The sequence below is a fragment of the Protomyctophum bolini genome, assembly GCF_963924005.1.
Source record: "Protomyctophum bolini genome assembly, chromosome: 22".
NCBI lineage: Eukaryota > Metazoa > Chordata > Actinopteri > Myctophiformes > Myctophidae > Protomyctophum > Protomyctophum bolini.
This window is the reverse complement of record NC_137883.1, coordinates 22,970,256-22,997,982: the sequence shown is the minus strand read 5'-3', so window position 1 is coordinate 22,997,982 and position 27,727 is coordinate 22,970,256. Positions and strand designations below refer to the sequence as shown.

The 27,727-nt window shown below is 43.0% G+C and overlaps 2 protein-coding genes across 8 annotated transcripts in view; both read left to right on the top strand.

Annotated features, from left to right (window-relative positions):
• Nucleotides 1-9,113, top strand: part of LOC308310055 (lysosome membrane protein 2-like) — a 46,235-nt gene extending 37,122 nt beyond the window's left edge. Inside the window, exons 9-13 of one of the 2 annotated variants that reach the window (XR_013963449.1) lie at nucleotides 3,059-3,132; nucleotides 3,244-3,295; nucleotides 4,550-4,702; nucleotides 5,723-8,707; nucleotides 8,756-9,113. Coding sequence is in view for 1 of the 2 variants with exons in the window: in XM_080756105.1 (XP_080612231.1) it covers nucleotides 3,059-3,132; nucleotides 3,244-3,295; nucleotides 4,550-4,702; nucleotides 5,723-5,833 (390 nt within the window). In the remaining variant the exon portion in view is untranslated. Of the gene's footprint in view, nucleotides 1-3,058; nucleotides 3,133-3,243; nucleotides 3,296-4,549; nucleotides 4,703-5,722 lie in introns of both variants that reach the window. The other variant, XM_080756105.1, reaches the window with a different exon arrangement.
• Nucleotides 9,114-9,348: 235 nt separating this feature from the next.
• On the top strand, nucleotides 9,349-22,341 carry nup54 (nucleoporin 54). Of its 6 annotated transcripts, none has more exons than XM_080756823.1 (15): nucleotides 9,363-9,406; nucleotides 10,850-10,954; nucleotides 11,518-11,598; nucleotides 12,898-12,933; nucleotides 13,506-13,592; nucleotides 14,683-14,841; nucleotides 15,858-16,078; nucleotides 16,492-16,679; nucleotides 16,785-16,981; nucleotides 17,195-17,249; nucleotides 17,766-17,859; nucleotides 18,109-18,216; nucleotides 18,828-18,947; nucleotides 20,930-21,040; nucleotides 21,546-22,341. In XM_080756823.1, the coding sequence occupies exons 1-15, from the start codon at nucleotides 9,364-9,366 to the stop codon at nucleotides 21,672-21,674; spliced, it is 1,734 nt and encodes a 577-aa protein (XP_080612949.1). In that variant the 5' UTR covers nucleotide 9,363; the 3' UTR covers nucleotides 21,675-22,341. The 6 variants fall into 6 exon arrangements, with proteins under 6 accessions (XP_080612951.1, XP_080612948.1, XP_080612952.1 ...); XM_080756821.1 differs by having other exon boundaries at nucleotides 12,898-13,062; XM_080756825.1 differs by lacking the exon at nucleotides 10,850-10,954 and having other exon boundaries at nucleotides 9,349-9,406.
• Nucleotides 22,342-27,727: the final 5,386 nt, after the last annotated feature.

Genomic DNA, 27,727 nt, shown 5'->3' with positions numbered 1-27,727 from the left:
GGTACTGCGTTCTACGAGCATAACACCACTGCCTCTCATATAGGCAGCTAGTCTTGTGCAGAGCCACTCTGTAAAAATAATGCATTTTGGCTTCATAAGGTTATGCTTTAGCCCCACCTAGTGCTTCACTCGTTGGAAGTACAGAAATATGTTGACTTGACTTAATTTGTTGATGTTATGTGTGAGCAGCTAATCTCCGGCACCGTTGGGCCTATCGCAGCGAAACTGTGCACACACTCGCTGGATGCCAGAACAGAACCTCTGCTCCGAATTTTTCAGATCGGCCTGTTATAGTGCCACCAGTTTTTACATTTTTGCAAAACACATTTTTTCGTATTACTCCTACAGATATGTTTGCAAAGATCACAAATCGGTACTCAGTGTCTCTATAGTCATTCAACGAAACGGGTCTCTCATATTTTTCATATTCCATCCCGATTGGCTCATTACTATGAGACCTAGCAGATCATGTCTGTCTGTCTGTCTGTGTGTCTGTCTGTCCGTGTGTCTGTCCCGCTATCCAAATATGGAGTGTGTTACATCAGCAATCACTCAGCTCCATATATGGGCACAAAAGGGGCCAGGTCCACTCAGCTCCATATATGGGCACAAAAGGGGCCAGGTCCACATATACAGTAACAGCGGGACAGACACACAGACAGACAGACAGACATGATCTGCAGGGTCTCAGCTGCGTTCGCTTCCCGCGTTTGCGCGTCTTACTGGTCCTATTATAGCACCACTATGAGGCCAATTCTTGCTAAACACATTTTTTTATATTACTCATACAGATTTTGGCCAAACATCACGCAAATCGGTACACATTGGTCCTGATTCTTCAAAAACCAATTACGCCAGAGTGTAACGGTGGCGGAAACAGATATCGTATTTATCCGTCCGATCATGCGATCAAGCTACGTTGAGATGACGTGTTATTCAGAGAAGCTGGTGTAATCACTTCATTTGTGCGGATCGCTGAGTGTATCCTTTCCGCATTTTTCCCAAACGATTTGCCTGGTTAGTTGGGACATCCACGCCCATTCTACACCATATAAGGCAACAGGAAATCTCGAAATACGTCATCATAGCCGGCACAGAGGATTTAAATTCTATACAACAGCGCGATGAGCTTGTAGAGTAGTTAATTTTGACAGGAGGTTCTCTGCACAGACAGATCTTCAAGCAAACAGCGCGAGTTATATGTATATAATTATAAACGAAACTTGCCAACTTGAACGCATTGCTTCACTCCTTGTTGTCAGAACGTTAATAAGTTAACTGATGTTATAGTTACTTTCACATAATGAGAAAGAAGTTAATTTGTACTGTTCACCACACGACCAAATGCTATATTACAACTCGGCAATGATAAAAGCCATTACTGATGAATGCACTGCAGGGTTATAAAAAAAAGAAAGGCACACTCTCCTGCAGAAGTAAAGAGATATCCGATACTTTTTTTAATCAGAGCTGCATTGATTCATGCGGGGAATAGATTAATATCAGCACTGTCATCTGTCTGCTGCCATGTGGAGAATGGATTTGTTCTGATCATGGACATGTAGGCATATAGCTATTTAAATGTTCAACCATATACGGCGGGTAGCCTATACTCTTTGTCAGATCCTTTTTGTCAGCCTAAGTGCATGGTTCAATGCATGATGTCGTCATAATGATTCGCGGGACATTTTTGTCACCAAACTTGATCTCATGATGAGATCAATTTAGTAGCCTACACAGCTACAGTTGCCCATATTATAATTAATTAAGGTGAGCTGGCTTAAAACTATACTGGCCGAATTGCACGCGCTGATGCAATAATGTGGCAGCATGCTGCTGCTGTCCCCCCCCCCCCACACACACACACACACACACACACACACACTCACCGACAGTCAGACTGACTCAAGTAACAAAACAATTTAAATAGGCCTACTACAATTACAATTTACAATTTAGGCATTTAACAGACGCTCTTAATCCAGAGCGATTTACATTAAGCAAGAACAAAAAAGCATGGGAATACATCACATAAAAAAAAAACATTATCAAGAAACATGCGTAAACTAAGAAAGTAACAGTGGAATATCTATATAATGAAGCTATACATATAAACTATACATCTATACTACTATGCTATACATATGTACTATGAATGCTATGACTACATACAATGCAATTATAGTGCTGTGTGTACATAACATGCTATAAGTCTGTATCAAATGCTATCTAAGTCTACAGAAATGCTATCTAAGGGGGTGGGGTAAGTGCTATGGGCATTACTACACTAAACAACGTTGGATTCGTACAGTGCAGAATGCAGATAAGTGTATGTTATTATTATAAAAAAAAAAATTTAACATGCAGCGAGCCGATCTACAAGCTCACAACGCGTTGCACTGCGAGTAGAAAGCTGTCAAGTGAGAAGCACAATCGCGCATGCTATAGTAGCCTAATATCCTAATAAATAAATAAAAGGGTGTCGGGCTTGCAGGGGCAGTTTCTGTATGGGACTCTATAGGCTAACTTGCCTAGAATGCATGCATTTAGGCATACAAGCGCACTCTGCTTTTATATAGGCTATACATTTTTTATGTGCTGACCAATGTTGGGGGGACATGCCTACGTATTTTATCTGAGATTTGGGAACAATTTATTGATTCAGCATGAAGACTAAAGCCTTCTGAATAACTCCATACGCAATGCTTGCGTCAATTTCTCCGCCACCTAAAGAGGTCCCGTAGGATTTGTCGGAGTTTCCGACCAAGCTACGTGAGCGTCAAGTTCACGGCCATTTCCATGAATTCCAAATTAATGTGGGAAATCCACGTAAATGCCTTTACGCTAGAGTTACGACGTAACACTAGCGGAAAGGCCGCTGTGAATTTGGACCATTATCTCTATAGTCATGTGATCAAGTCGGATCTGACTGATTTGATTCTTCATATTCCATCAACATTGCTGGCTCACAAATGAATAACCTACCTGACCTGGTGGAGACCTGTGCTCCGAGGAACACTTTTTGTAGTTCAAGGTGTATTTTGTTTGTTCATCATAGACCACTGGAGTTCCTGTTCGTGCAAACAAGAGGGCCCAGGTCAATATCCTGATGGAAAAAATCCCAGGATTCATGTAAGTATCTGCAATTCTGCATGCAAATTGGCCTACTGTATATAAAATAAAATATATAACCTCTGTGATTCTGCAGTTTACAGTATTTCACCTTCATCTTGTTGTTTACAGAGGTACAAGAAAGCTCAATTCAACAGTCCTTCCAGTTTTGTTCCTCAATGAGGTGAGAACAATTTTGACAGATAAATGTTGTAATGTAATTTATAGAGCGTAGATGACAATGTGTCTGTCGTCTATGGTTCTCAACCTGTGGGTCGGGACCGCCAGGGGGGTCTCCAAAGGATTCTGGGAGGTCTCCAGATGATTAGCCTAATGTGCAACATTGTTTTCTCACTCAACAGTTAACAAACCAACATCAGTATTAGTACATACAGGGTATCTTCACATTTCTAAAGTGACAATTTAAGGACGTTTAATACCTTTTTAAGACTATTACTGCATTACAAGTAATTAAACAAAATGTCAAACATTGGCCAAATTGTCAAATTGATTGATTGATTGATTGATTGATTCAATATTTTATTAGACAAAAGAAAAATGCAATGTAGTCATGAACAAGAATCTAAAACAGCAATTGGTCACGTCCTCTCCCTCTGACCTGCTGACAGGCCTGTTTTAAAGGAGGCCAGTGCTTTGCTTGTTTTAAGGGAAGGGGCAGGGCAGGGCATTCCACACCTGAATAGCAGTACTGCGGAAGGTGAATTTACCCACATTTGTTTTGTAAGTGGGCGGCACCAGATCATTGTTTACGCTACCTCTAGTTTTGTGGCTGTGGGTGTCACCAGTCAAGTAAATGGGCACTGAGGGCATGGAGGGCAATAGCTGCATGTACAATTTTGAATGTCAGACCCATTTCTTCTGTCTTCTACCCGGAGCCAGCAAATGCTATCCAGATGCTCTGCATATAGGTGGGTCATTGGTCCCAGGCCTAGAAGATAAATATTATTTAGGAAAGAGGCAAACATTTTGAAAATAGCCGATCCACAGTCTCACAAAAAAGGTTGAGAACCAATGGTCTATTAGAGAGTACTTACTACAGTAGTTACTACTATATTAGTCATTGGTAGAGTGTACTAGGGGTGCACACTTGAAATTAACGATAAATGATCTCCGATTATTTGCAGGGACATCTGCCGAATCGTGCCGATTAGGCTTGGCCCAAAGTGTTAATAACATATTCAATCAATCAATAAATATGCTCTTTTTCCTGAATCAGATTAGTACACAAATTAAATGTAGAATTCGCCATTGATGGTCACCTTATTGTTGCGGTGAAAATAATCTGGATTATTTTGATAATCCGATACCGATATGGTATGTTTATGGCCGATGTGGCCGATTCCGATTACACTACAGATTATATCGTGCATCTGTAGAGTGTACATGTTGATGATGTGTCTGTCATCATGATCTACAGAGTGTGGTTATCGATGATGCGTCTGTGGAGAGACTGCAGAAGCTGTTGCTGATCGTGACACTGGTGTCCAACTTCCCCCTCCTCATTGTGGCTCTCGGTGGCATCATGCTCATCGTCTTCATCATCCTACTGGTCCGCGAGCACAAACAGAAGGTACGACATGAAGTAACGACATTCCAACTGTGATGCGTGAGATAGACGCCCTCATACAACGATATCACGTGACATAAACGAATGATCTACAGTTTGTCTATTTCCGGCACACAACACAGCTCTACGCAAAAATATTAATAGGCGCTTTGGTAAATGTTTGTGCTGTGTAGTTGATGTAACTCAACTCACTGACTTACATTGCACTGTGAAGCAGGTCTCAGAGTCACCCTTAGCAGTCTCAAGTCAAGACAGATTCAGAGCTCTGTATCTTCAAAGGAATTTATTTTTTCCTTTTTTGCAGATGGGTTCCCAGATTGCTCTTTTAGCACACAAATGAACGCAAACAAAGCAGATTCTGCCAATATTGTATGTAACATTACAAAACCTGAAATACTTACTTTATTTTCTTGCCAATGCAGTTTACTAATCGAATTAGGGAGAACATCTGGGGTGTATATCAACTTCGAATCCACTGATACAAAGTTGGTATACAAAATAAAGCTGTGTCAGGTTTTGTAATGTTATGCGTGTGTACAGAGAAGATATGCGGCAATGTCTACTGAAAAAACTGCTTTCTGGCATTGACAGCCCATACATCCAAACAAACTGCCTATCTGGTTGTATTAGACTATTTTAGGTTATGTATTTTTAATCAACAAGAACAACTATTGAAGATACCTTGTTGATATGGCAATCATGGCAACCCAAACCAAGCCTCTACCAAAGTATATTTTGCTTCAAGAAGGAAATCCAGGAAGGGATTTACGAAAGCTACTTTTTAGAATACAATGGGAATTATTGTGTTAGTGTGCTGTTTAGGCTTTGTTACATTGTAGATCTGCTGAAAGGTTTTAAGTCTTATTTCCATCAATCTACTTTTCCTTACTGCATTATGAGGTACTATTGTATACTATAATTTGTGGACCAAACCACTAATGATCCTCGCTAATTTATAATTTATAATAAAGATAAAGTTTAAGGAAGAATTTACCTGCTAACAATCTCGATTTTATACCATAGCAAACTGCTGAGAAGGACACAACATACACCCCAGTCAATGATAAGGAGATGGATGAAACACACAAATCAAACTATATCAGCATGACACCGACTGCTGATAAAGAGTCCTGAAGAAGAGCTGTGGGGATCGGAGTGGAATTATGCAGTGGCACATTCAGTTCAATGAGAAAAAAGTCCCATTTGTAATTAAATACATCACTGTGATCCCTGTTAAGAATCCATTATGAAGGGACGCAAACATGTTTTTGGAGTGAATTAATGTAAGATCATATGTGATGTACGTACAGCTGTACATATCACAGCCTAAGTGTCTAGTGTTGAATGTCTAGAAGAGGAAGATAATTAGTTTGGCAATGATGAGTCCTAGTTTTTGTTTAGGCTATCATGAATTGCACAGCTGGACTTTACAATAGCTGTGAACAGGCAGGGGTTGTCAGTTATAGTGTACTTAACTCAAACAGACTGTTACACCTTAGGAATGATGGAAGGTTTATTGCCTTGCCTGTCCTTCTGACTTGCTGTTTTTTGTTGTTTTTTCCCGTTCTTTTATTTAAACAATACGTGCATGTGTACATGTACACACACAAGATCAAAATGTCGTGCAAATGTCCAAAGACCCAGAATGAAAAAACTAAATTAATGAATACTGTAGAATAGATGATAATAAACAAATATATGATCCAGGGGTCAAATAAATCAAATCTACCGGTATTCTGTTTGTACGTTCGGTGGCTAGTTTTTCCATAATAGAAGATGCTTCTGTTTCGCTTGGATTTGCTTTCTCAGAACCAAAATATCCAATAACAATCATATATCAATCCTTAAATGCATGAACAACAAAAAGAAAGTGTTACTAAATGTTTTCATAAAAGTACTTTACTTTTTACTAATTATTATTATGATTGGCTTTTATTTTTTGGGTGGGTGGGGACACATTTGTGTGACAATAGGGCTAAACAAGGACCAGCTAGGGCAATGTGTGTAAACTGAATTTTAGAATTAAAATTCCACTCTCAGGGGCCTGTGCTGGGAAATCTATAGTGTTTTTTGTTATTATGATTATTGTACATTTTAATGTACATAACATTATGTACAATAATGTTCAAGTGCAAGCCAGGTCACGCAATGGACCACCAGTAGTCAATGGCCACTGTAGTTCACCTCGCTCGCCTAGCATGGAGGCTCAAGTCAACCTACTGTATTATGAATTGGGAGTGAGTGTCATTTCTAGTCAGGTAACAAGACGTACCATTGTATCAAGTGATCTTGCCCCAACTCGTCACTATAGTATGACCTGAGCATTAATGACAGGACCACAACAACTTAGTGTTTCTTTCTTCTGGTATTTTCATGCTTTATTCATAAAGTTACAGTGAGAAGAGACAGGAATAAGGAAAGAGAGAGATGAGTATGGACATGAAGCAAAGAGCCTCCGGTCGGATTCAAATAATTAGTTCATGTTGCCTTAACTTAGTGCTTCAATCAATTCAGTATTGTGATCACATTTTTTCACAGACTACAATTTAAGCTTTTTCTACACATTTAAACACTCTTATACCTACCCCACACGAAATGCAACAACTTTTTTATGATATGTAGTGTATGGGTATTGCTGTGTATGTTTTGCTGGACTTGAAAAGTTTAGTGAGTGGCATATTTTTGTAAAATAGTATAAGAGATACTACATTCCTCCAAATATTTGGTGAGGATGCAACAAATCCCCTATTTTCAAAACAAAGTTAATAATTCTATAAGTAAATACATGCAGGTAATACAACAGATATTCTTCAGTGTGATGATAAGCCTGAGTTTTATCATTCTGTGAATGTTTTTTAAATAATACAATACTGAATGTATCCGTTTCAAGTCTCGTCCTGTAGTTAGAGCACAAAATATACAACATTTCAAGATATTCTTCAATAAATAATATCTGTTAATTAGCTAATCTGCAAAGCAATTGTAAAAACTACTGTACTGACGCCGTTTGTGTTTATACAGTATGCACTGTATGTATGTATCTATGTAACAACACAAGGTTGTATCGTATATTAGATATATATATCTCTAATTCAACATGTGGTGCAACTGGGTGGACAACGGTATATCTATGTCATATAGGTCAACTATTGACACTCGTATAACTTCTGATGCATCCAAATGAGACTGCGTTTGAGAGCTTGTCTGAAGCCATTTCACTTACCTGCTTTACGTTTCCTAGATTATGTACGATTATGTTGTAAATTGACGTTGAAGTTTGGCATGTTTTTTCTTTTTCTTTTTGAAACATTTGATAGTGTCCTAATGAATGTGCTGCTGATGAATGTCATGATCCTCCTTTGTTTGTGTATATGTTTTGGAGGGCTCAAAATCATAATGATTCAGCAGCCATTTGTAACGTGACATTGGAAAATATCTAGATATAGATATATTTGTCTTTTTAGTTGTAGGTTAAGAGGGTTCTCCACATTATTCCTAATTTCATATAAGATTTATTCCATTCAGCTACCAGACTGTTATGCATATACTGCAACAGCCTGCAATTATGTTTTCTTTATTTCTTAATTTAACCTGTGAAAATGTGCAAAGTGATGTCACAGTGAATTTCTTTAATAAAGTAGGCTAATTAAATAAAGGGTGTGGAAACACTCAGAAAATAGACCTGAAATACATTAAATTTGATTAAGGACAGTCATGACTTTTTGTTGCATATTATGCCAGAGTCATATTAGAATTTGGCATTTTAAAAGATTGTACTGCTGAATAAACATGAGTTGCACTGTAGTACTCATTGGAAAAGTTTTTTCCCAACAACTATATGCCTATTATACATAGTTTATATAGTGGAACAAACATGGTAGAGTAATTGTAATTACTACTACTGCTACTATGAAACCAAACCACAACATGCTGTTTGTAAACGTGGGCTGTTTGTAAATACTATTATGTGCCATTATTTTCATTGCATGAGATGAGAATCAATTTATTGTCAATGTACAGTACAAGTACAGCACAGCACAGCACAGCACAGCACAGCACAGCGAAAAGTATTTTCGCATCTCACCAATAGTGCAAACATATCAGTAAGGAGGAAGATACATTAATTACAGTAGTACAGTAGTAACAGTAGATATGGGCTGAGCAGTAGTCATTTAAATAAATAAATAAATAAGGATATGAGAAGGAAAAAGAAGAAAAAAAATGCTCCTTGAAAGATTCTCTTGCAGAAATACATATTTTTTCTTTCTCTTAGAATGTCATATTATGCTAAATGTACTTCTATACAATAATGCACCGACAGTATTCATATATTTCCTGTTTTAACTCTGTAATGCAGACTATAATACAGAGTGTATGTGACGTACAATGAAATAAAACTTGGATGAATCTGTCATTCTTCTTTGGGCCTGGCCATTATTTTTATGAAAAATAATTCACAATTTGTACTTTTGAATACTTACTTACTTATATATTATTATATATATATATATATAATACTCAAATATATCATATATTATAATAATTATGTATTATTAAAGCAAGGGGCAAAGAGGACGAAACTACACCGGAACTGTTGTTGCTCACCATGTTTTAACCTATGGTTTTAACCGGACTCAAATAACAGTGGGACCAGTACAAACAACATGGCGTTCACATTTGGCGGTGGTGCGGCTAATCCTGCTGCAGGTTTGTGGATATTTATACATGTTTAATTAAGATTACAGTTAATAAAAGACACGATTGAGGTATTAATACACAATGAACAGTACTGTAGGTCTGGTACCCCAGCAGCAAACATGGATGACTGTGTTTAGCGAGGTGTGTGTGGAACGTCGTGTTGTAACTGCGCTGTCGTCGCTTCCTTGACGTTAGAGCCATCTAATATATTTTGACGTGTGTCCCGCGAGCCGTTAAATTGTTTTAACTTTTATTGGAGGAGATTAATGTAAACAAATAATAGAAGACAATAACATTACACAAATAAATAATAACTGCTAAAAATAGAAATAAACGTTTTTGTTAGACCCCCGACCCTGACTGCTGTCGTCTCATGATGGTGCTTAATTGTTATCTACAGTACTCTCTATACATTAGAGATCTGTCTGACTTATATATTGCGGCTACTCCAGTGTGATGTTACAGTGAAGTGAGTGTAATAACAATTGTTACAAACGGTCAGGATTTCTGCATCCAGCCAATGGCAACCAGTAGCCGCAATTTTCAACCCTATATTAAAAAAAAAAACCCAAACATGTTGAATCTAGAGTTGCAACGGCCCATACATACAATTCCAAACGGAAAAGTCCTATCTGATTTATATTAAACAACGTTAAACTCACCAACATTGCAGCTGTACGAAAAGTGTGAATTATCCTATTTTTCTATCTGAAAAGTGTTTGTTTTCTAAAAATCCACCATAGACATGTTATGAGCTACTAACTTTCTGTCAAGACTGCAGGTGATTATTTGAGGTGTAGAAATGGAACCATTTGTACAACTTAGTCTAGAACTGGTTCCGTTCTAGATTCTTGGAACCTTGGTGCTTTCACAGAACTGGTCTTTAAAATATATATATATTATCATTTTTTGGCTCCAGTTCCGAACCAACGTTTAGGGTTCTGAACCAATTCATTTTCAGTGGAAACACCCTGAACTGGTTCAATATTAGGCGGGGGGGGGAAATAACTGAACCGGTTCAACACTGGGGGAAAAGGGGCCTCAGAGTTACAGAACCAATATGGTCCATTTGGACCCCTGGTGGTGGCTGGACTGGAATCACCGACTCACCGGACATTGAAAAACAATGATCTCGATATTCCATACATCTGGGTACATGACATTGACAAACAGTGATCTAGATACTCCATACATCTGGGTAGCTCGTCACATATTTATTTATTTTTAAGTATGTCCACGTAGTAGATGAATCAAACTAATCAACGATATAAACCTAAAAAAAAGGAAAACATTACATTTAGTACCACCAGCAGTTGAAAATCGGTCAGTTTTCTAATAAAATTTCCAGAAAATTATCCTATTCTCAAATTTCTCATTTACACACCATTTGCTTCATCCATGTCACGACATCTCACACACACAATGCATTCTCATCTTTTATTGTAATTAAAGGCACGTCTGGATTTTCATTTGGTTCATTTGGTGCTAAAACCACAGCCTCCACAACATTTGGCTTTGGCAGTGCTGCCACAACCACCGCTTCTTCAGGATTTGGTAGTAAGTTCATCCATCAGCTCCATTTTCAAAACGGATCTCCATTCTCCAACAGATCCCCAAGTAACTCACCCATTTCTGTTGTCAACGCTGTCAGACATTTGAATGACAAATGGCCAGGGTCTGTCACATCATCATCTCACATGATGCATCATATAACCGTGATGGAAGTCAAGAGCTAAAGTATGAAACTACAAGCTCGCAACACGGTGCACCCACAACGTGTTGTGAGCTTGTAGATTGGCTATTTTCTTTTCGATTTTATGCTTTTATTTAGTATAAATTGGGTGCAGACCTTCCAGACCAGGAGCAATAATACACAACTTACTGATGCCTCAATTAAGGATGAATATGATGCTGGTATTTGATATATTTCCACTTGGAAATTCAAATGACTTCTTCCACCTGCTTTCATCTTTTCACTAATGCAGAAAATTCCAATCAACCAGCCACTTGCCTGTAAATGATCCTTGGTGTCAACTTGGGTTAGGGTTTTCTTTTTAGGTTTTTTTTTTTAACAATCTGGTTGTATTGTTATATTTGCATCTATTTCTTCTATCTCACAGCTCTTGCAGCCCCTGGCTTTGGGGCACCTGCCGCCACAACTGCAGCAGCCACAGGGTTTGGGTTCGGCTCCACCACCACTGGTAAGACTTAAACACGATATGAACTAGAGCTGGTTATCGCCTACAACCTCATGAATGTATCACAATTCAGAGGTCATGATACGATATGTATCATGATAAGATATGTATTGTGATATGCGCTGATCTTGAATAACGACCGTGTCCTGCTAAATTTACTTTTGCAGAGTCCTAGACCACCGATTTCCATAACGATATAGTAGCCTCTGTATCGATATGATTATTGGCAAGGAATATGATGACTGTTATTGCTGCATCAATTAATTGAGCATAGCCCTAATAATTACATAAAACGGCTGTCAAAATGTATGTAGCCTAGTTATTTGTAATTCCTAGCAGCAAGCAACCATCTGAACCCTAGCAGCCCTATTCTGGCCATGTCATAGTAGGCGAACATTAGATGAAAATAGGAGATTTTTTGCTGAATATAGCAGGTCTACAAAGCTCACAATGCATCGCATTGTGAACTTTTTAGATATTTAGACATGCCCCCCTTCCTATACAAAGCCATCCATTTTAACCATGATCGATTCCTCTTGTCCTAATACGTGAGAGGGGCCGTGTTATTTCAATTACTTTTTATTTAAACAAAAAATAAATAAACATTTAATAAAAAGTAATTTAAAAAACATGGCCCCTTCATGCATTAGAAAGGCCAATATCAGTCACCGAACCAAGGACTGGTGTTTTCAATTAGTCTAACATGGTTAAAGTAGAGTTTGAAGTTACAATGGGTTTATAAATAGGAAGGGGGGCATGTCTGATAAAAATCAATAGCAAATATCTAAATACTGAATCGAGCAACTTAGAAACTGTCTGGGGTGTTCACAAAAGCCAGAGTTAGATGCTAAAATGACCCCAAAAATGTTTGAAAGTGAAATATCCCTTTAACCCATTTAGACCTGAGGATGATTCTTCAAATCGTCTTTTGGGTGGGAAATCTCACATGTCCAAAACAGCTTTTACTTTTCAGGATTCAAATTCAAAAGTAGTAAGTCTGCTACTTTAGGTACTTTAGTGTGATGTCGTATTATGATCAAGTAGGGAGTTGACGAAAAATCGAAAAGTTAGAATATGGAGATAAGCTTTCAACGGAATGCCTTCTATATCCTAAAAACCTACCGGTATGTTGCTAAACATAAAGCTCAAATCTAAAATGGCAAAGACGCTTTCCAGGTCTAAATGGGTTCGCATTAGGCCTAATATTAAACCTCTGCTAGAATGTATGAAATACCTCTTAATGTCTAACGCCTCCCTATCACTTTCTTTCTCCTTTTCGCTGCCTGCCTCCATTGGCTGCAGGATTTGGGGGGCTGGGAGCTGGGAACACTACGGCTGGTGGGTTTAGTTTTGGCGGGTTTGGCTTAAATGCCAACCCAGGAGCAGTCAACTTTAATGTGGGGTGCTTTGGTACAGCCACCACTACTGGCACTGTTTTCAATTTTGGTAATAGCCTGGCTAGCACAGGTAGATGACCTTTTTAATTGACTAATTAACCAGCACAGTCTGTCTAGAAGTGACCTTTTTATCCATCCCCCGTCCACACACCTGTGTGTTATGGTGGCTTTCACATCTTACATTATTTATTTTGTATTGTATATATATTTAAAAAAAAAGAAGTTTAGATTGCATGATGTGACAATGTTAAATCACATTTAATGTCTTCATAAAATTCATTTAATTTCATTTTTTTTGGGCAAGCTCCCTGTGTTGTCATCTCCATTGTAAGAAACGGAAGTTGAATGGTGTTCCGGTTGATATTTAAAATATTTATGTATATATGTATATTATATCTAGTTCTGGAGTATTTAGCATTAGGCAGTTTATGAATTATGTATCCTCATCTAGCCATTGTTAAGCCCTTACTGCCCTTTTGGTTCCACTGTCTCATTGTGCATTCGGTTTTGTAGGTGCTTTTGGGGGCTTTGGGACCACTACTACAGCTGCTGCTGCTCCGGGTTCCACCTTCAGCTTTGCTGCTCCCGCCAACACAACAGGTTAGCAGCAGAGTTGAAAAAGGTGTCACAATGTGACAAAAGACACGCACATCCTGTCCTGCTGGGCTGGGTGCTGGATGAAAAAACTCAATATGATAGGTTGGTAACGTTGATAATCTAGGCCTAGGGAGTCTACTGGTTCCGACATGTCAATTTGTGACTGTCCCTTGTAGCAAGTGAGCACACAGCCGCACGTGCGCACACGCAACAGCTAGTCGCAAATCACATCACCTCTGTAATTTAATTCATGAATCCAGGACCTTTATCCATCCCATTCTCTTTTAGACTGCTTCAGGACAGATGCTTCTGACAGTAGCCTATGCCCACAGACTACAGTACTTAACAGGTCACAAATGGACCATTGATGTATCTATTGCTGTTAGAGGAGCAGATTGTCCAAAACACCACTGGTGGTACTGGTAACGTTTCCCGGCTCGAAACGTTGAATTGAATTGTTTGAGTCAAGATGTGTCATATTAACAGCAAATATCGCATTGTTATGGATTTATAGGGTACCGTATTGTGATTAAACTTGTGATTTACAACGCAATGTGTTGTGAGTAGGCATGTAACGGTATATCGTATCATGATACATATGTTGAAAAATACATATGTTAAAAAACAGGATTTGAGATTTGTGGAAGAGAAATTATAAAAAGTCACTTTCTACAGTATAGAAAACAAACAGTATTGTAAAAGAAAAAGACAATACTGGATTTGTGTAAAATAAATAATAATAAAGATTTTTCTGTCAATTGTCTGGAAATTAATTGCGTTTAGAAATCGCATTGTGAACCTAATATCGTGATTCAAATCGTATCGTGAGTTGAGTGCCTAATTGTGAGCTGTACAAAAAAATTAATCTGCTTATAATGACAATATGGACACCAATCGGTATATACTATATTTGTAGGACTGTTAAAACTGTTTGACACAACATAGGCTTATTGCACAATCTGTTTTGAAATGGTTACCGCCACTAGATGTTCCACTAACCCACTTAATCATTTAGTATCCGCTGCGAAGTCTGTGAACTGTGAAGCATACCGATTCATTCAATAGATTTAGAATGGCTTGTCCTCTCTTTTAGGTGGTCTGTTTGGTAACACCCAGAACAAAGGCTTTGGGGGGTTTACCTCCGGTCTCGGTACCGGAACTGCGACCGGTGCCACGGGATTTGGAACTGGACTAGGAACTACCCTGGGTGGGTTTGGAGGTTTCAACGTGCAGCCAACTCAGCAGCAGCAAGGTGAGTTTCCCTGACAAAGGCCGGTTAGGCCCGAAACGTTGTATTGCTTTTTCCGCCCTGTTATTAATACATTATTTTGGGAGCTTTTAAAACGGTGTGCGGATCTCCTCTTTCCTTTCTCAGTATTTTTTTCGGATCCTGCACCTGTTGAAATATTTGGATGTGCGTGCACCTCTTGACCATTTAAATTTCTGTTGACGAACACACTAGTCATTCTTTTAAATCAGTTTTCAACCATTTAATGTCAAGGACCATTATTTATTCAACATTTGATGACATTTAGGGCTGTATTTTGCGTGTCTTAAGTACCAGGTCTTATTCCCTAACTTGAGTAAACTAAAGACCTGGAGGCGTGATCAATGCTCTTTGGCCACTCAGAATAGCCAAATGGCATTGATCACGCCTCCAGGTCTTTAGTTTACTCAAGTTAGGGAATAAGACCTGGTACTTAAGACACGCAAAATACAGCCATTAGCCTCTAAGACCCAAAGCGTAGAATATTTCTGTATTGTTGGATAAGAAGTTAGTAGTAGTAAGTAGCCTTGCCGAGCCATGAGGCCCATAGGGCAGGAGCCTATCTCCTGTTTCTGTAGCGTGAGGCAGCTTGATGTACAAGTACACCCCCTGGACATGACGCTAGTATGTCGCAGGGACTTGCCGAGTGTCAAGCCAGGAGGCACTGGGTCACATTTTTAGAGTCTTTGGTATGACCCGGCCGGGGATCGAACGCCGACCTCCCAGTCTCAGGGCGGACACTTTAACCACAAGGCCACTAAGCTGGTGTTGGATAAGAAGACAACAGGCAAATGTTGATCAATTCGATTGAAAACCACTGTTTTAAATGAATCAAAAAAATATATACAAATTCCTTCAGACTCCTTTGAAACTTGGATATGAATTACTGCAATTTCCAAATCACTGAGGCTGACATTAATAATGTGTCCAACAAAATGGAGCGTCCAACAAACCTCTCACCTGTTTTTCCTCATTTCTCATTTCCTACACAACCAATATAGGAGGCTTGTTTGGCCAGCAGGCTCAGCCGCAGGCCCAGCCCACCTTGTTGTACCAGCAAGTCACGGCTTTGTCAGCTCCTACGTTGCTGGGTGATGAGCGAGACGCCATCCTGGCCAAGTGGAACCAACTGCAGGCGTACTGGGGCACTGGGAAGGGCTACTACAGCAACCAGGCCCCGCCTGTCGACTTAACGCTGGAGAATCCCTTCTGCAGATTCAAGGTCATGAGAGAAGACTTGTCGATATTTGTGCTTGTATGATCTTTGACAAAGTATCATGTCATGGCAGAAACCTTGTACCTCCATGGCCGATTGGCCGATTTTATACGACGCAGTGTGAGCTTGTAGATGTGCTATCTTTGGAAAATGGACATACTGTACTGTATTTGAAAAAGATAGGTTGTGTGACGTGTCCAAAGTAGGAATGCCTGTTTGAAAGTCTAGGTTTTATAACTACATTGGATCCCATCAGTAACTACATTGGGACCCATTGGAACACAGTTCAGTAGTTACAGTAGGTCATATGGTTTCTGCCCAACAGGGATGATATTTCTTGACTACTGTGTTGCAATATTTTTGTGTTAATGCTTCTTTCTGTGGTTTAATCCCATCCCACTGTGCCTCGTGTCTCCTAGGCTGTGGGTTATAGCTGCATCCTTGGCAGCAAGGATGAGGATGGTCTGGTGGCTTTGGCCCTGAATAAGAAGGAGGCTGATGTGCGATCGTTGCAGCAGCAGCTGGTTGAGTCTCTCCATAAGATTTTGGGAAGCATCCAGTCCCTCACCGTCAATGTAGAGGGTGTGAAAGCACTGCCTGATGACCAGTAAGCTTCTATAAAAGTTCATAAAGGGTTAACATATCACATGCTATGCCTATACAGACGACGGTACAACTATTATTCATCGTCTTTCCATTTCCTGGTGCTCAGGACAGAGGTGATCATTTATGTGGTGGAACGGTCCCCCAACGGCACGTCGAAGCGAATCTCCGCGTCCACCCTCTTCAGCTACGTGGAGCAGGCCAACATCAAGGCCCAACTCTCACAGCTCGGAGTGCTTATGAGTGTCACACGCACTGAGCTCTCCCCAGCACAGCTCAAACAGCTCATTCAAAATGCCCCTGCAGGTAAGCTTGCATGCAAGGGGTGTGTGCGTGTGTGCGCCTATGTCATTCATAATTAAAATCGCCTCCCTAAAACAATGTCCTCACAAGTATAGAAATAAAAACATTTGTGTGTTTGTTTGTCATCCTGTTTTGTGCATGCCTTATACGGTGCAGTTGCATGCTGATGGAATTATGAGCATTGAAATAACTCGTCGGTTTGTCTCTCCTTCCCAGGTGTAGACCCTATCATTTGGGAACAGGCCAAGGTCGACAACCCTGACGCTGAGAAGTAAGTTAGGAGTGATTGCTTAACAACCCATTAAACCCGGGAAAGCACCAAACATTTTCAGATGGGAAGTCTGCAGACAAATATCACATTGGAGGTCCTTGGCACGAAAACGTTTGAGAACTACTGATTTAGAAGGCATTTGTAGAATTGGTCTCAGGTCTTAATAGGTTAAGCCTTAAGGCAATGCCAAGCTTTTTAGGCATTCTACATTCCAACCGAGTTGACGCACCCTCAATGACACCTCAACTTTAATCAAATCCTACCTACGCTGGTAGGAAGTGCATTTTGGGTACATTTATTGATTGAGAATTAAAACTTAACATAGTATAACATCTATTTTGAAATACCAGTAGTTAATGTATTTAAGGTGAATGTTTTGTAATTATTATATCGGTGTCCTGCACCCCCTAGTGGCAGCTTGCGCCACCCCAGGTTGTGCAAGCTGCCAATATATATATAAGGTATATTTAAGGGTTTCAGGCACACTTTAATGACATGGTGTGTTCTCCTCTCCAGACTCATCCCAGTGCCCATGGTGGGTTTTAAAGAGTTGCTGCGCAGACTGAAGATCCAGGAACAGATGACTAAACAGCACCAGACCAGAGTGGATGTGAGTGCTAATTAGAGCCTGATATATCGGATTATCTGCAAATATTTTACATTTTTGATTACTTTTGATCGGTATCTGTAATTATGCAGCCATTGTGTCCCAATGTTTTACCACTTGTTTTACCACCTAAAATTCTAACTATAAGCCTCCTATCTTTGTCTTACCAGCATCTTGTGCCTTTTTTCTCTCTCCCCCTCTCTTATGTCCTGTCCCATTCACATTCACTCTCCCTCACTCCCTCACTCACAGATTATTTCAAATGACATCAGTGAACTGCAAAAGAACCAGGCTACCACAGTGGCCAAGATCGCTCAGTACAAGAGAAAGCTAATGGACCTTTCTCACAGGGTTCTACAAGTAAAAACCCCCAGTTTCATTCCATATATAAACGATGACACGGACTGTAATCAATACAGCCCGATGCACACAGAGCTACAAACTCACAAGTCACATAGAGTTGTGAGGGTTATAGATCGGCTCTTTTTTAGGCACACAACAGTGGCGCACAACATTATGTCAGGCTTATGCTATGTCAAGCACATTCACCCATTAAGACCTGAGACTATATTCTACGAAATGTCTGAAAAAGCTATGTTTCTATATCAGTGGTTCTCAAACTATTTCATGTAATGGACCGCCAGAATTATACAATATGTATTTGGCCACCGACCCCCATCTGAAAATATGTTGTTTCAGAAGCAAAGATATGTGTTAAAAAAACGCTTGCTGTGAAAGAATATATATTCAAAGTCTTGCGGCACAATTTAACGATTTATCAAAAATAGCAGATGAACTAGCTCGTAGCGTGGCACTCTGTGCCGGGCTACGAGCTTGTAGATTGATATTTGTCTACGGTATAAAGTTTAAATTAACGGTTGAAGTGGTAAAAACTAAAAGCTATAAGGTGACACTGATGAGTCCTAAATGGGTTCGTTCTCGTCATGCTTCATGCTCTGTGTTCCTGCTAGGTGCTGATCAAGCAGGAGATCCAGAGAAAAAGCGGCTATGCCATCCAGGTGGACGAGGAGCACCTCAGGGTGCAGTTGGACACCATTCAATCAGAGCTCAATGCTCCAACACAATTTAAGGTAAATAAATGGTTGATTTAATATATACTGTAGCGCCGTTATCCAAAGCGCTTTACACACAGTCGGCAGAAGAAAGCATGTAAGGCCGTTTTCAAACCCAAAGTTCGCTTAGAAGGTCTGGATCAAGGACCAAGAACCAAATATTTTATATATTTTTATTTTGGTCCGTTTGGTGTTTACACTGGACTTTGTAAAGCGTACCAAGTATGTAAACAAATGACACGTGGACATGTTAAGCGAACCAAATAGTGAAAAAAAGAAAAGAGGTCATTTTACGATGGATGGAAAAAAGAACATGAGGGGAAATCACTGTCTACAATTTTTGGGCGCAACCTTCAGTCACACAGAGAGAGAGAAGAGAACAGCAACATGACTGCAGCAACAACTTGCTATTAGCCTTATTCACATGGCTGCCATCTTGCCAGAAAGGTGATACCTAGGTGACACTTCCAAGTTCCCATAGACAACCCGTTCATCCAAACAGAAAAGTCCTCTCTAATTAACAACGTCAAAATCACCAACATTGCAGTTGTAGGGAAAGCTTGAATTATCCTCAAAAGCATTTGTTTCATAAATATCCACCGTAGACATTTTATGAGCTACTTCCTGTCAAGAAATTCCTTGCAGATTAGTTTTTTCTAAGTGCTGAAGTTTGGAAGTGCTCGTTGACTATCACTCAATGGCCCATGCCTGTGCACATAATGCAGGAGGTTGCTTTACTGATGACGAGCGCTTCCATACTCTGATAATCATCTGCAAGGAGTTTCTTGACAGGAAGTAGCTCATAAAATGTCTGGTGGATTTCTATTAAACAAAAACTTTACAGATTGAAAGAGGATAATTCAAGCTTTCTCTACAGCTGCAATGTTGGTGATTTTGACGTTTAATATAATTAGAGAGGACTTTTCTGTTTGGATGAATGGGCTCTCTATGGGAAGTGTCACCTAGGTATCACCTTGCTGGCAAGATGGCAGCTGTGTGAATATCATCAATTGCATTAATTATTAATAATTATTTTATTAGTCAAATAAGAGCAACAGAGGAGCAGGTGTTTGAACAATAATCTGCTTGCTGCTGATTAATACAATTCACGGAGACGTATAGCCTACAACAAGGTATCCCCAATAAAAAATACTTTTCTTCCATGTGTGCACCTTAACCCGATCTACAAGCTTACATCGTGTACCACACCGTACATACCATTCCTTGTCGATAACTTGTACATCTGTTATTTTTGCGCATGTGAACCTTGTTTGAACAATAATCTGCTTGCTGCTGATTAATACAATTCACGGAGACGTATAGCCTACAACAAGGTATCCCCAATAAAAAATACTTTTCTTCCATGTGTGCACCTTAACCCGATCTACAAGCTTACATCGTGTACCACACCGTACATACCATTCCTTGTCGATAACTTGTACATCTGTTATTTTTGCGCATGTGAACCTTGTACGCTGCCATAAAATCTGCGCTGCCCCTCCTTAGCCCTCCTCCTGGATGCATCTACTATTAAAATCAGCTGACAGCTGTCATATCAATAGTGATCCCTGTAAAAAAGACATGCTTTTAGAACTAATTATTAATGCAGCCTCACAACTGCAGACGCCATACGGCTATTTTGTCTATCGTCCTGTATTTGGTTCTCTATAAAGTCCGAATGCGTTCACACCAGTAACGAACCGTACCGCGGACCATTGGCGGACCATGGTTCGTTTCTTTGATCCGCACCAGAGTTCCAGCTGAACCAAAGGGGTAAGCGGACGATGGTTCGTTTTAAACGAACCAAACATGTTAGGGGGTTCAGTGTCTTTCTGAAGGACACTTCGACAGTAAAAAAAAAACGGGGGGGGGAGCAGCGGAATCAATTGAAATTACTCTGGATAAGAGTCAGGAAAGGTTGCAGGGTCGTTTTTGTTTTTGGTTTGTATTTCATAGCATTGCTGACCTAAATGTTTGTCAAATGTTTGTTTCTTCGCCAGGGCCGGTTGAACGAGCTGATGTCCCAAATCCGAATGCAGAACCATTTTGGGGCTGTGAGATCAGAGGAGCGTTACAGTGTGGATGCAGACCTTCTCAGAGAAATCAAACAAGTAAGAGTATGCCTTGTCTCTTAAATGTCACTTAGGGTGTATGTGTGTGTCTGTCTTGAAAGCCTTTAATTTATAAGGCTTAGGGCATTTACCCTTTAAAAAATAAACCTTGTTCTGAATTAACATTACAAAGTAATGTTCTGTGTGAATTTACTCTACTCATGTGACACAAAGAACAGTACAAAAAAACAAAACAATATCTTTGGGCGAATTAGACACATGGAAAGAAAACGTCCCCGGTATGTAGGGATCTTAGGATATTAAAATGATTTTGTAAATAAATACCGTACTTCATACATCATACTTTGTCAGGCAAAAGTATCAAACTTCACAAGCTGACAACGCATCGCGATGCATTGTGAGCATGTAAATCGTCTATTTTTTAAATGTTTTAAAGATAAACGTTCAAATGGTAAAGTGTGTCTGCGATTTTATAAATATTGAAACAATGAAAAGTATTAAGGAGCTTGAGACTAAATAATAACTACGTTGTCCTTCCCCACAGCACCTAAAACAGCAGCAGGAGGGTCTAGGTCACCTGATCAATGTCATCAAAGACGACCTGGAGGACATAAAGCTCATTGAACATGGGCTAAATGACAGCGGGCACATAAGGGGGGGTTTGCTCAGCTGAACACCCCAATGCCTACGTTTAGAATCCATCGTACGACTTAAAGCTTAAAGTATCAGATCTACAAGCTCACAATGCGCTGCGATGCCTCTGATGTGACGTGCTGTGAGCTTGTAGATCGGCTATTTTCGACACAGGTCGTACGACGAAGTATGAATGGGGCTGAACTAATCCACTTCAGGCCACACCTCCGTACGTCAACATACATTCACTCTATCTCATTGGAAAAGTCTTTCTAAACTCTCCAGAGCCCAGTTCTGAGACACAGAGCAAGAACACAGAAATGGTGCCATCTTATAATGAGCGAGGGTATGAAGATAAGGTTGAAAATGTGTGAATTACTCCTTTATGGGAGCTATACTCATGACAGCATTTATGAAAACAATACATTGATTTTAGAATCAATTCGATTAATAAAATCTAAATCGACATACATTTGTCTATAGTTTGCTTTAGGAAATGTCTGTTAAGCAGATTTTGTTTTTGACTTTTTTATGAAACAAATTTTCCACTTTCTGTATGCGCCTATCTTTAAGAATTTGATCATTGGTTTAGCTATACATTCTGGGATAGCAGAACTATATATGACAATTGAACTATGGATGTAAACATGTGTGTTAACATGATGTGACAAGACAAGCATTGTTTTATAATAAAATATTAAAGTGAATCTAGTGGAGTACACAGGTCATTGCAATTTTACTGCATCATCATATGAATCCAACAGAATGCTGTCAGAATGCTCGCCTCGTGCCCTTTAGGTTCTGAAGCTATGGACAATTATATCAAATATAGTTTAATATATTGCCTGCATGAAGAGGGGAAACACAGGCGTACTAGGTGTACTGGCAGGCGGTGGTGGCTCGGGTAGAGTGACTGGATTGCAAACCGCAAGCCCATGTTTTTTGAAATTTTGAAAAAAACAGTTATCCTCGTTTCTCATCATTTTGGACCATGGGCTATAGCCTATATCGGAGGGTTACACTCTCTGTAACCCAGGTTCTCTGAGTGGAGAGACTGGCTCTCCACTACATATTATTCAATATGTACGGGAACTGACCCCACGGGGCAGTGTACATGGATATCTCTTTAAGACACATCATCTACGGTGGCCCTGCTCAGATGCCAATCAGCGGGCTACTTAAGCCCCATCTGTGCAGAGCCACTTCGATTAACTTGATTGACACGAATTTCGGAGCGGCTCTTTCGTGGAGAGCCAGTCTCTCCACTCAGAGAACCTGGGTTACAGAGAGTGTAACCCTCCGTTCTCTATCGTGTTCGAGACTGGCTCTCCACTACATATTATTCAATATGTACGGGAACTCTCTAAGACACACCGCGAGGAAATAAGCAGACCAGCTGCCCCCGCGGCAGCCCGAGGCAGTTTACCCTGAATTCCATCAGAGCCTATAAGTGGTGAGCGCCCTGGCCGTAGCCATCCCTGGTGCCAGCTCACCAATGTGCCGGTATACACTGTATACTATACAGCCGCGGCCCGCGATGGTCCACCGGAGGTTCACCGACGAGGTCGGTTTCGCTCTGGGTCCCAGCGCTTCTGCAGCCAGGGAGCCAAGGATCTACCAACGTGGTTGGCTTCACACTTGGACCCTCTGGCCAGTGGCCACCCGAACGCCGACCCAAGGTTTCCCCCAACGAGCAGGTTTCACCAAGGGTTGGACGCACGGACCGAACGCCGTCTCCACGGTTTCCCCCAACGAGCAGGTTTCACCAAGGAGCGGTCGCACGGACAAACTGAGGCTTCCTCCGCAAGACGGACTCGGCACTCAGCTTGTTTGCTGTTGTTGCTCCAAGCCCTTGTATAAGGATATGATGCTCGTGGCCTAGGTGCAAGACGCAACCTAGGCCCAGCTGGCCCAGCCAGACGCTGCGGCCAGTCAACAAAACTCGTGGCCTAGGTGCAAGACGCAACCTAGGCCCAGCTGGCCCCCAGACCCTGAGGCCAGTCAACAAAACTCGTGGCCTAGGTGCAAGACGCAACCTAGGCCCAGCTGGCCCCCAGACCCTGAGGCCAGTCAACAAAACTCGTGGCCTAGGTGTGAGCCGCCACCTAGGCCCAGCTGGCCCTGACCACTGAGGCCAGTCACAAACTCCTAGACGCTAAGGCCAGTCCAAGCTACTGCCTGGAGCCCAGTACACGCTCCGTGAACTGGGTGCTGGCTGCCACGTTCACACAGTAGAACCTTGTGAATGTGGAGGGCGTCGACCAAGATGCTGCTGTGCATATCTCGGACAAGGTCGCGCCTCGCCACAAAGCCCATGAGGCTGCGAGGCCGCGAGTCGAGTGTGCCCGTACCCCTGACGGGGCTGGCTTGCCTGCCTGTCTATATGCCTCCTGGATGGTTTCCACTACCCAGTGAGAAAGCCTAGCCTTCGAGACCGGCTTCCCGAGGCAGTTATGTCTATAGCAGACGAACAGCTGGTCCGTTGTCCTGAGGTCTTGCGTCCGCCGATGGTACGTCCTCAGGGCCCTGAGGGGGCATAACAGAGCCTGCCCGCCCGATCCCCCTTCTCCTTGTGAGGGGTCGAGCGGGCGCAACTCAAGGGACTGACTGGCTCGAGACCCAGACCAAACCTTAGGGTGGAACGCAGGGTTCGGTCGCAATATCACCCCAGCCTCCTCGGGCAAGAAGTGGCAGCACTCCTCATGCACTGACAGGGCATGTAGCTCACCTATTCTTTTTGCGGATGCCATTGCCAGCAAAAATGCGGTCTTGCGGGAGAGCCATTCCAGCTCCACCGTTTCCAGGGGCTCGAACGGCCCGTGCCGCAAGGCCGACAGTACCACCTCCAGATCCCAAGGGGGGGCTGTCGGCCTACCCTGCGAGGGATGAGACCTTGTGGCGCCTTTAAGGAACTGACTAATCAGGTCGCAACAACCGTCTGCCAGTTTACGGGGCCCAACCCGGTTCGCCTTTATGGCCGCCACCATGCCCCTCAAAGTCGTGGGAGACTTGCCTGCCTCCAACATTCCCTGGAGGAACGAGAGGATGTCGCAAGCCCCACAAGAGAGGGGATCCACCTGCCTCGCAGTGCACCATACTTGGAAATTTTCCCAGCGGTATGCGTACACCCTCCTTGTAGATGGAGCCCGGGCTTCCTGCAGAGTCCCAACCACCGATGGAGGCAACCCCATGGCTAGGAACTCCGCCCTCTCAGGGGCCAGGCCCAGAGCTTGAGTCCCCGGGGAAAGGGATGAACCCATACTATGGCCCGCAGGTCTCTCTGCGCCTGCTGAGTGGCCTGCGGCACCCGATACCCCTGGGTCATGGTGGAAATCACCCAGGGGTCCGCCCGATTGTCCCCCGGAACAATGTCTGTTCCAGGGGCGGCAAGGGGGGGTTGAGCCCCCCCCACCGTCAGGAGCGCGCATGGGGCGCCCGGGGCCCTCTGCCCCGCCCCCGCGCACGCCTCTGGCCTCGTCCGGACCTGCCGCGCCGGAAGGAGTCCAACTGGCCCCTTAGGTCCCCTGGAGCGTCATAAGTCGGTCGGGGTGGCTCTGCCCGTGGGGTCGTGACACGCTGGCTGCGACCCTTCTGGATAGCCCCCGACACCTCCCTGGCACACTTGCGGCCCTCCTGGGCCTGCTGGAGCAATGTCATGGCACTCGGCCCGAACATGGCCGATGGTACCACGGGTAGCGCCGTCAGACATTTCCTGTCAACCGCTTCCAGCTTCGACTGTGACAGCCAGAGGTGGCGCCTTGCCACGCAGAGTGAGGCAAGCGCCCTGCCTGATGCCACCGCTTGCTCCTTCATTAGTTTTGCCAAAAGCGTAGACACCTGCTGCAACTCCGCAGTGGGGTCGGGACCCTCGCTGTCCAGCTGCCTAGCCAGACCGCGTTGGTACAGGGCTAGGATCGATGCTGTATTGGCCAGTTGGCCCTGAACTGCCAAGGCTCCATGCACTCTGGTCAGCATGGTGTCCATGGCCTTGGTGTCCTTTGTGGCACAGGCTGGTTGCCCCAGAACCGATGTGGCGGGGGCGATCCAGGCCCCCAAGGCCCGATCCAAGGTCGGTGGTGGGCCACAGCCGATCCTCTCCGGACCTTCCACGTTCGCTAGCCGTCTAACTAGGCCTGACCAGTGGTGGGCCTCCGTCGGCTTCTTAAACTGCTGGAGCACTAAGTCCTCCACGTCTGGGAGCAGGGGCACCAAGAGGGAGTGCGGCTGGTCCCCCCCCTCGTCGTCGAACCGGGAGGTTTTCTGTGTCCGCCCTGAGGGCAGCTCTACGTCCAGGGCCCGTGCGGCCCGTGCTATGAGCTCAAGATCGGAGGAGGGGTACTGCTCTTGTTCCTGCTCCTCCTCCGCCTGTGCCTCCTCCCCCTCCTGCCAGGTGGGGAGGCCTTCTTCCTCGAGGTCCTTGGGGTCATCGGGGTCATCCCCCACCACATCAACCTCCTCCTCCTCCGACCCACCCTCCAGGTGCACCTCCTCCTGGCCTACAATGGCAGCAGGGTGCTGTGGAGCCGGTGGGGCCGATATTGTGGCCGTAGGGCGCCGCAGAGTTATAAGGCGCCGTAGAGCTGGAGGAGCCACCACTATGGCTGCTGGGCGCCGTGGGGTTGTTGGATTTAGCGGAGCTGGTGGGGCTGACGAAGCTGTGGCTGACGGCGGTTGCCTCTGCCGCTGGTCGCCCCCCACGGCAGTCTTCATCCGCTTGGCCTGATGCTGCTGGGCTAAAATAGCCTCTACCGGTACCAGCGAGAGTGACCGAGCCCTGGCCTCCCTCACTCTAGCCGGCAGGATGAAACAATTCATACAGGATGCCGGGTCCAAACTGGCCGTATGTGCATGGTCCAGACCCAAGCACAGCATGCACCTATCATGGCCGTCCTCCATGGGCATTTTCACCCCACACACCGAACAGGTGTGCACTGGACTGGCCATGTTTCTGCCTATGTACCTAAATAATATATAGCTATGTGTTATAATTCACATCTATATGTTTATATACATATATAGATATATCTATTTACTTATTTGTATATTCAGACAACTCTATAGACGTGTATTATAACTGCATATATTTAATTTATCTATATAAATAATACATGCATGTATAGCTATCTATCTATTCAGTACCTGGATGGGTATATAGATATGTATCACAGTATACTATCTATACCTATACATCTATAAGTGTGTATGTATATAGATGTGTATCACAGTATACTATCTATACCTATATATCTATAAGTGTGTATAAACCCACTTATATTGTAGACAACCTGGCAACCAGCCTACACGACGAGTGAGGGTGACAGAGTGTATTCACTAGCGCTCCCTCCCCCCACGCCGACGTGTGACGTCAACGCGGAAGTCGGGGGTTTGTTATTGTTTTCCCCTCTGTGCGGTCTGGCCGGTATACACTGTATACTATACAGCCGCGGCCCGCGATGGTCCACCGGAGGTTCACCGACGAGGTCGGTTTCGCTCTGGGTCCCAGCGCTTCTGCAGCCGGGGAGCCAAGGATCTACCAACGTGGTTGGCTTCACACTTGGACCCTCTGGCCAGTGGCCACCCGAACGCCGACCCAAGGTTTCCCCCAACGAGCAGGTTTCACCAAGGGTTGGACGCACGGACCGAACGCCGTCTCCAAGGTTTCCCCCAACGAGCAGGTTTCACCAAGGAGCGGTCGCACGGACAAACTGAGGCTTCCTCCGCAAGACGGACTCGGCACTCAGCTTGTTTGCTGTTGTTGTCGTTGTTGTTGTGGAATGTGGAGCTACGCGGCGCCCAGAGAGGAGTCGTCAGGACGACCGGCTCTCTTCTCACCTAAGCAAGGCGAGTGGACTGTGTGCCACGCAGCTGTTCTAATATATTTTTTCTGATGCGTTTCCAACTGCTGAGATAACCTAGTAACGTCTGTCTCGTGGAAATCAAAAGATCGAAGTGGCTCTGCACAGATGGGGCTTAAGTAGCCCGCTGATTGGCATCTGAGCAGGGCCACCGTAGATGATGTGTCTTAAAGAGATATCCATGTACACTGCCCCGTGGGGTCAGTTCCCGTACATATTGAATAATATGTAGTGGAGA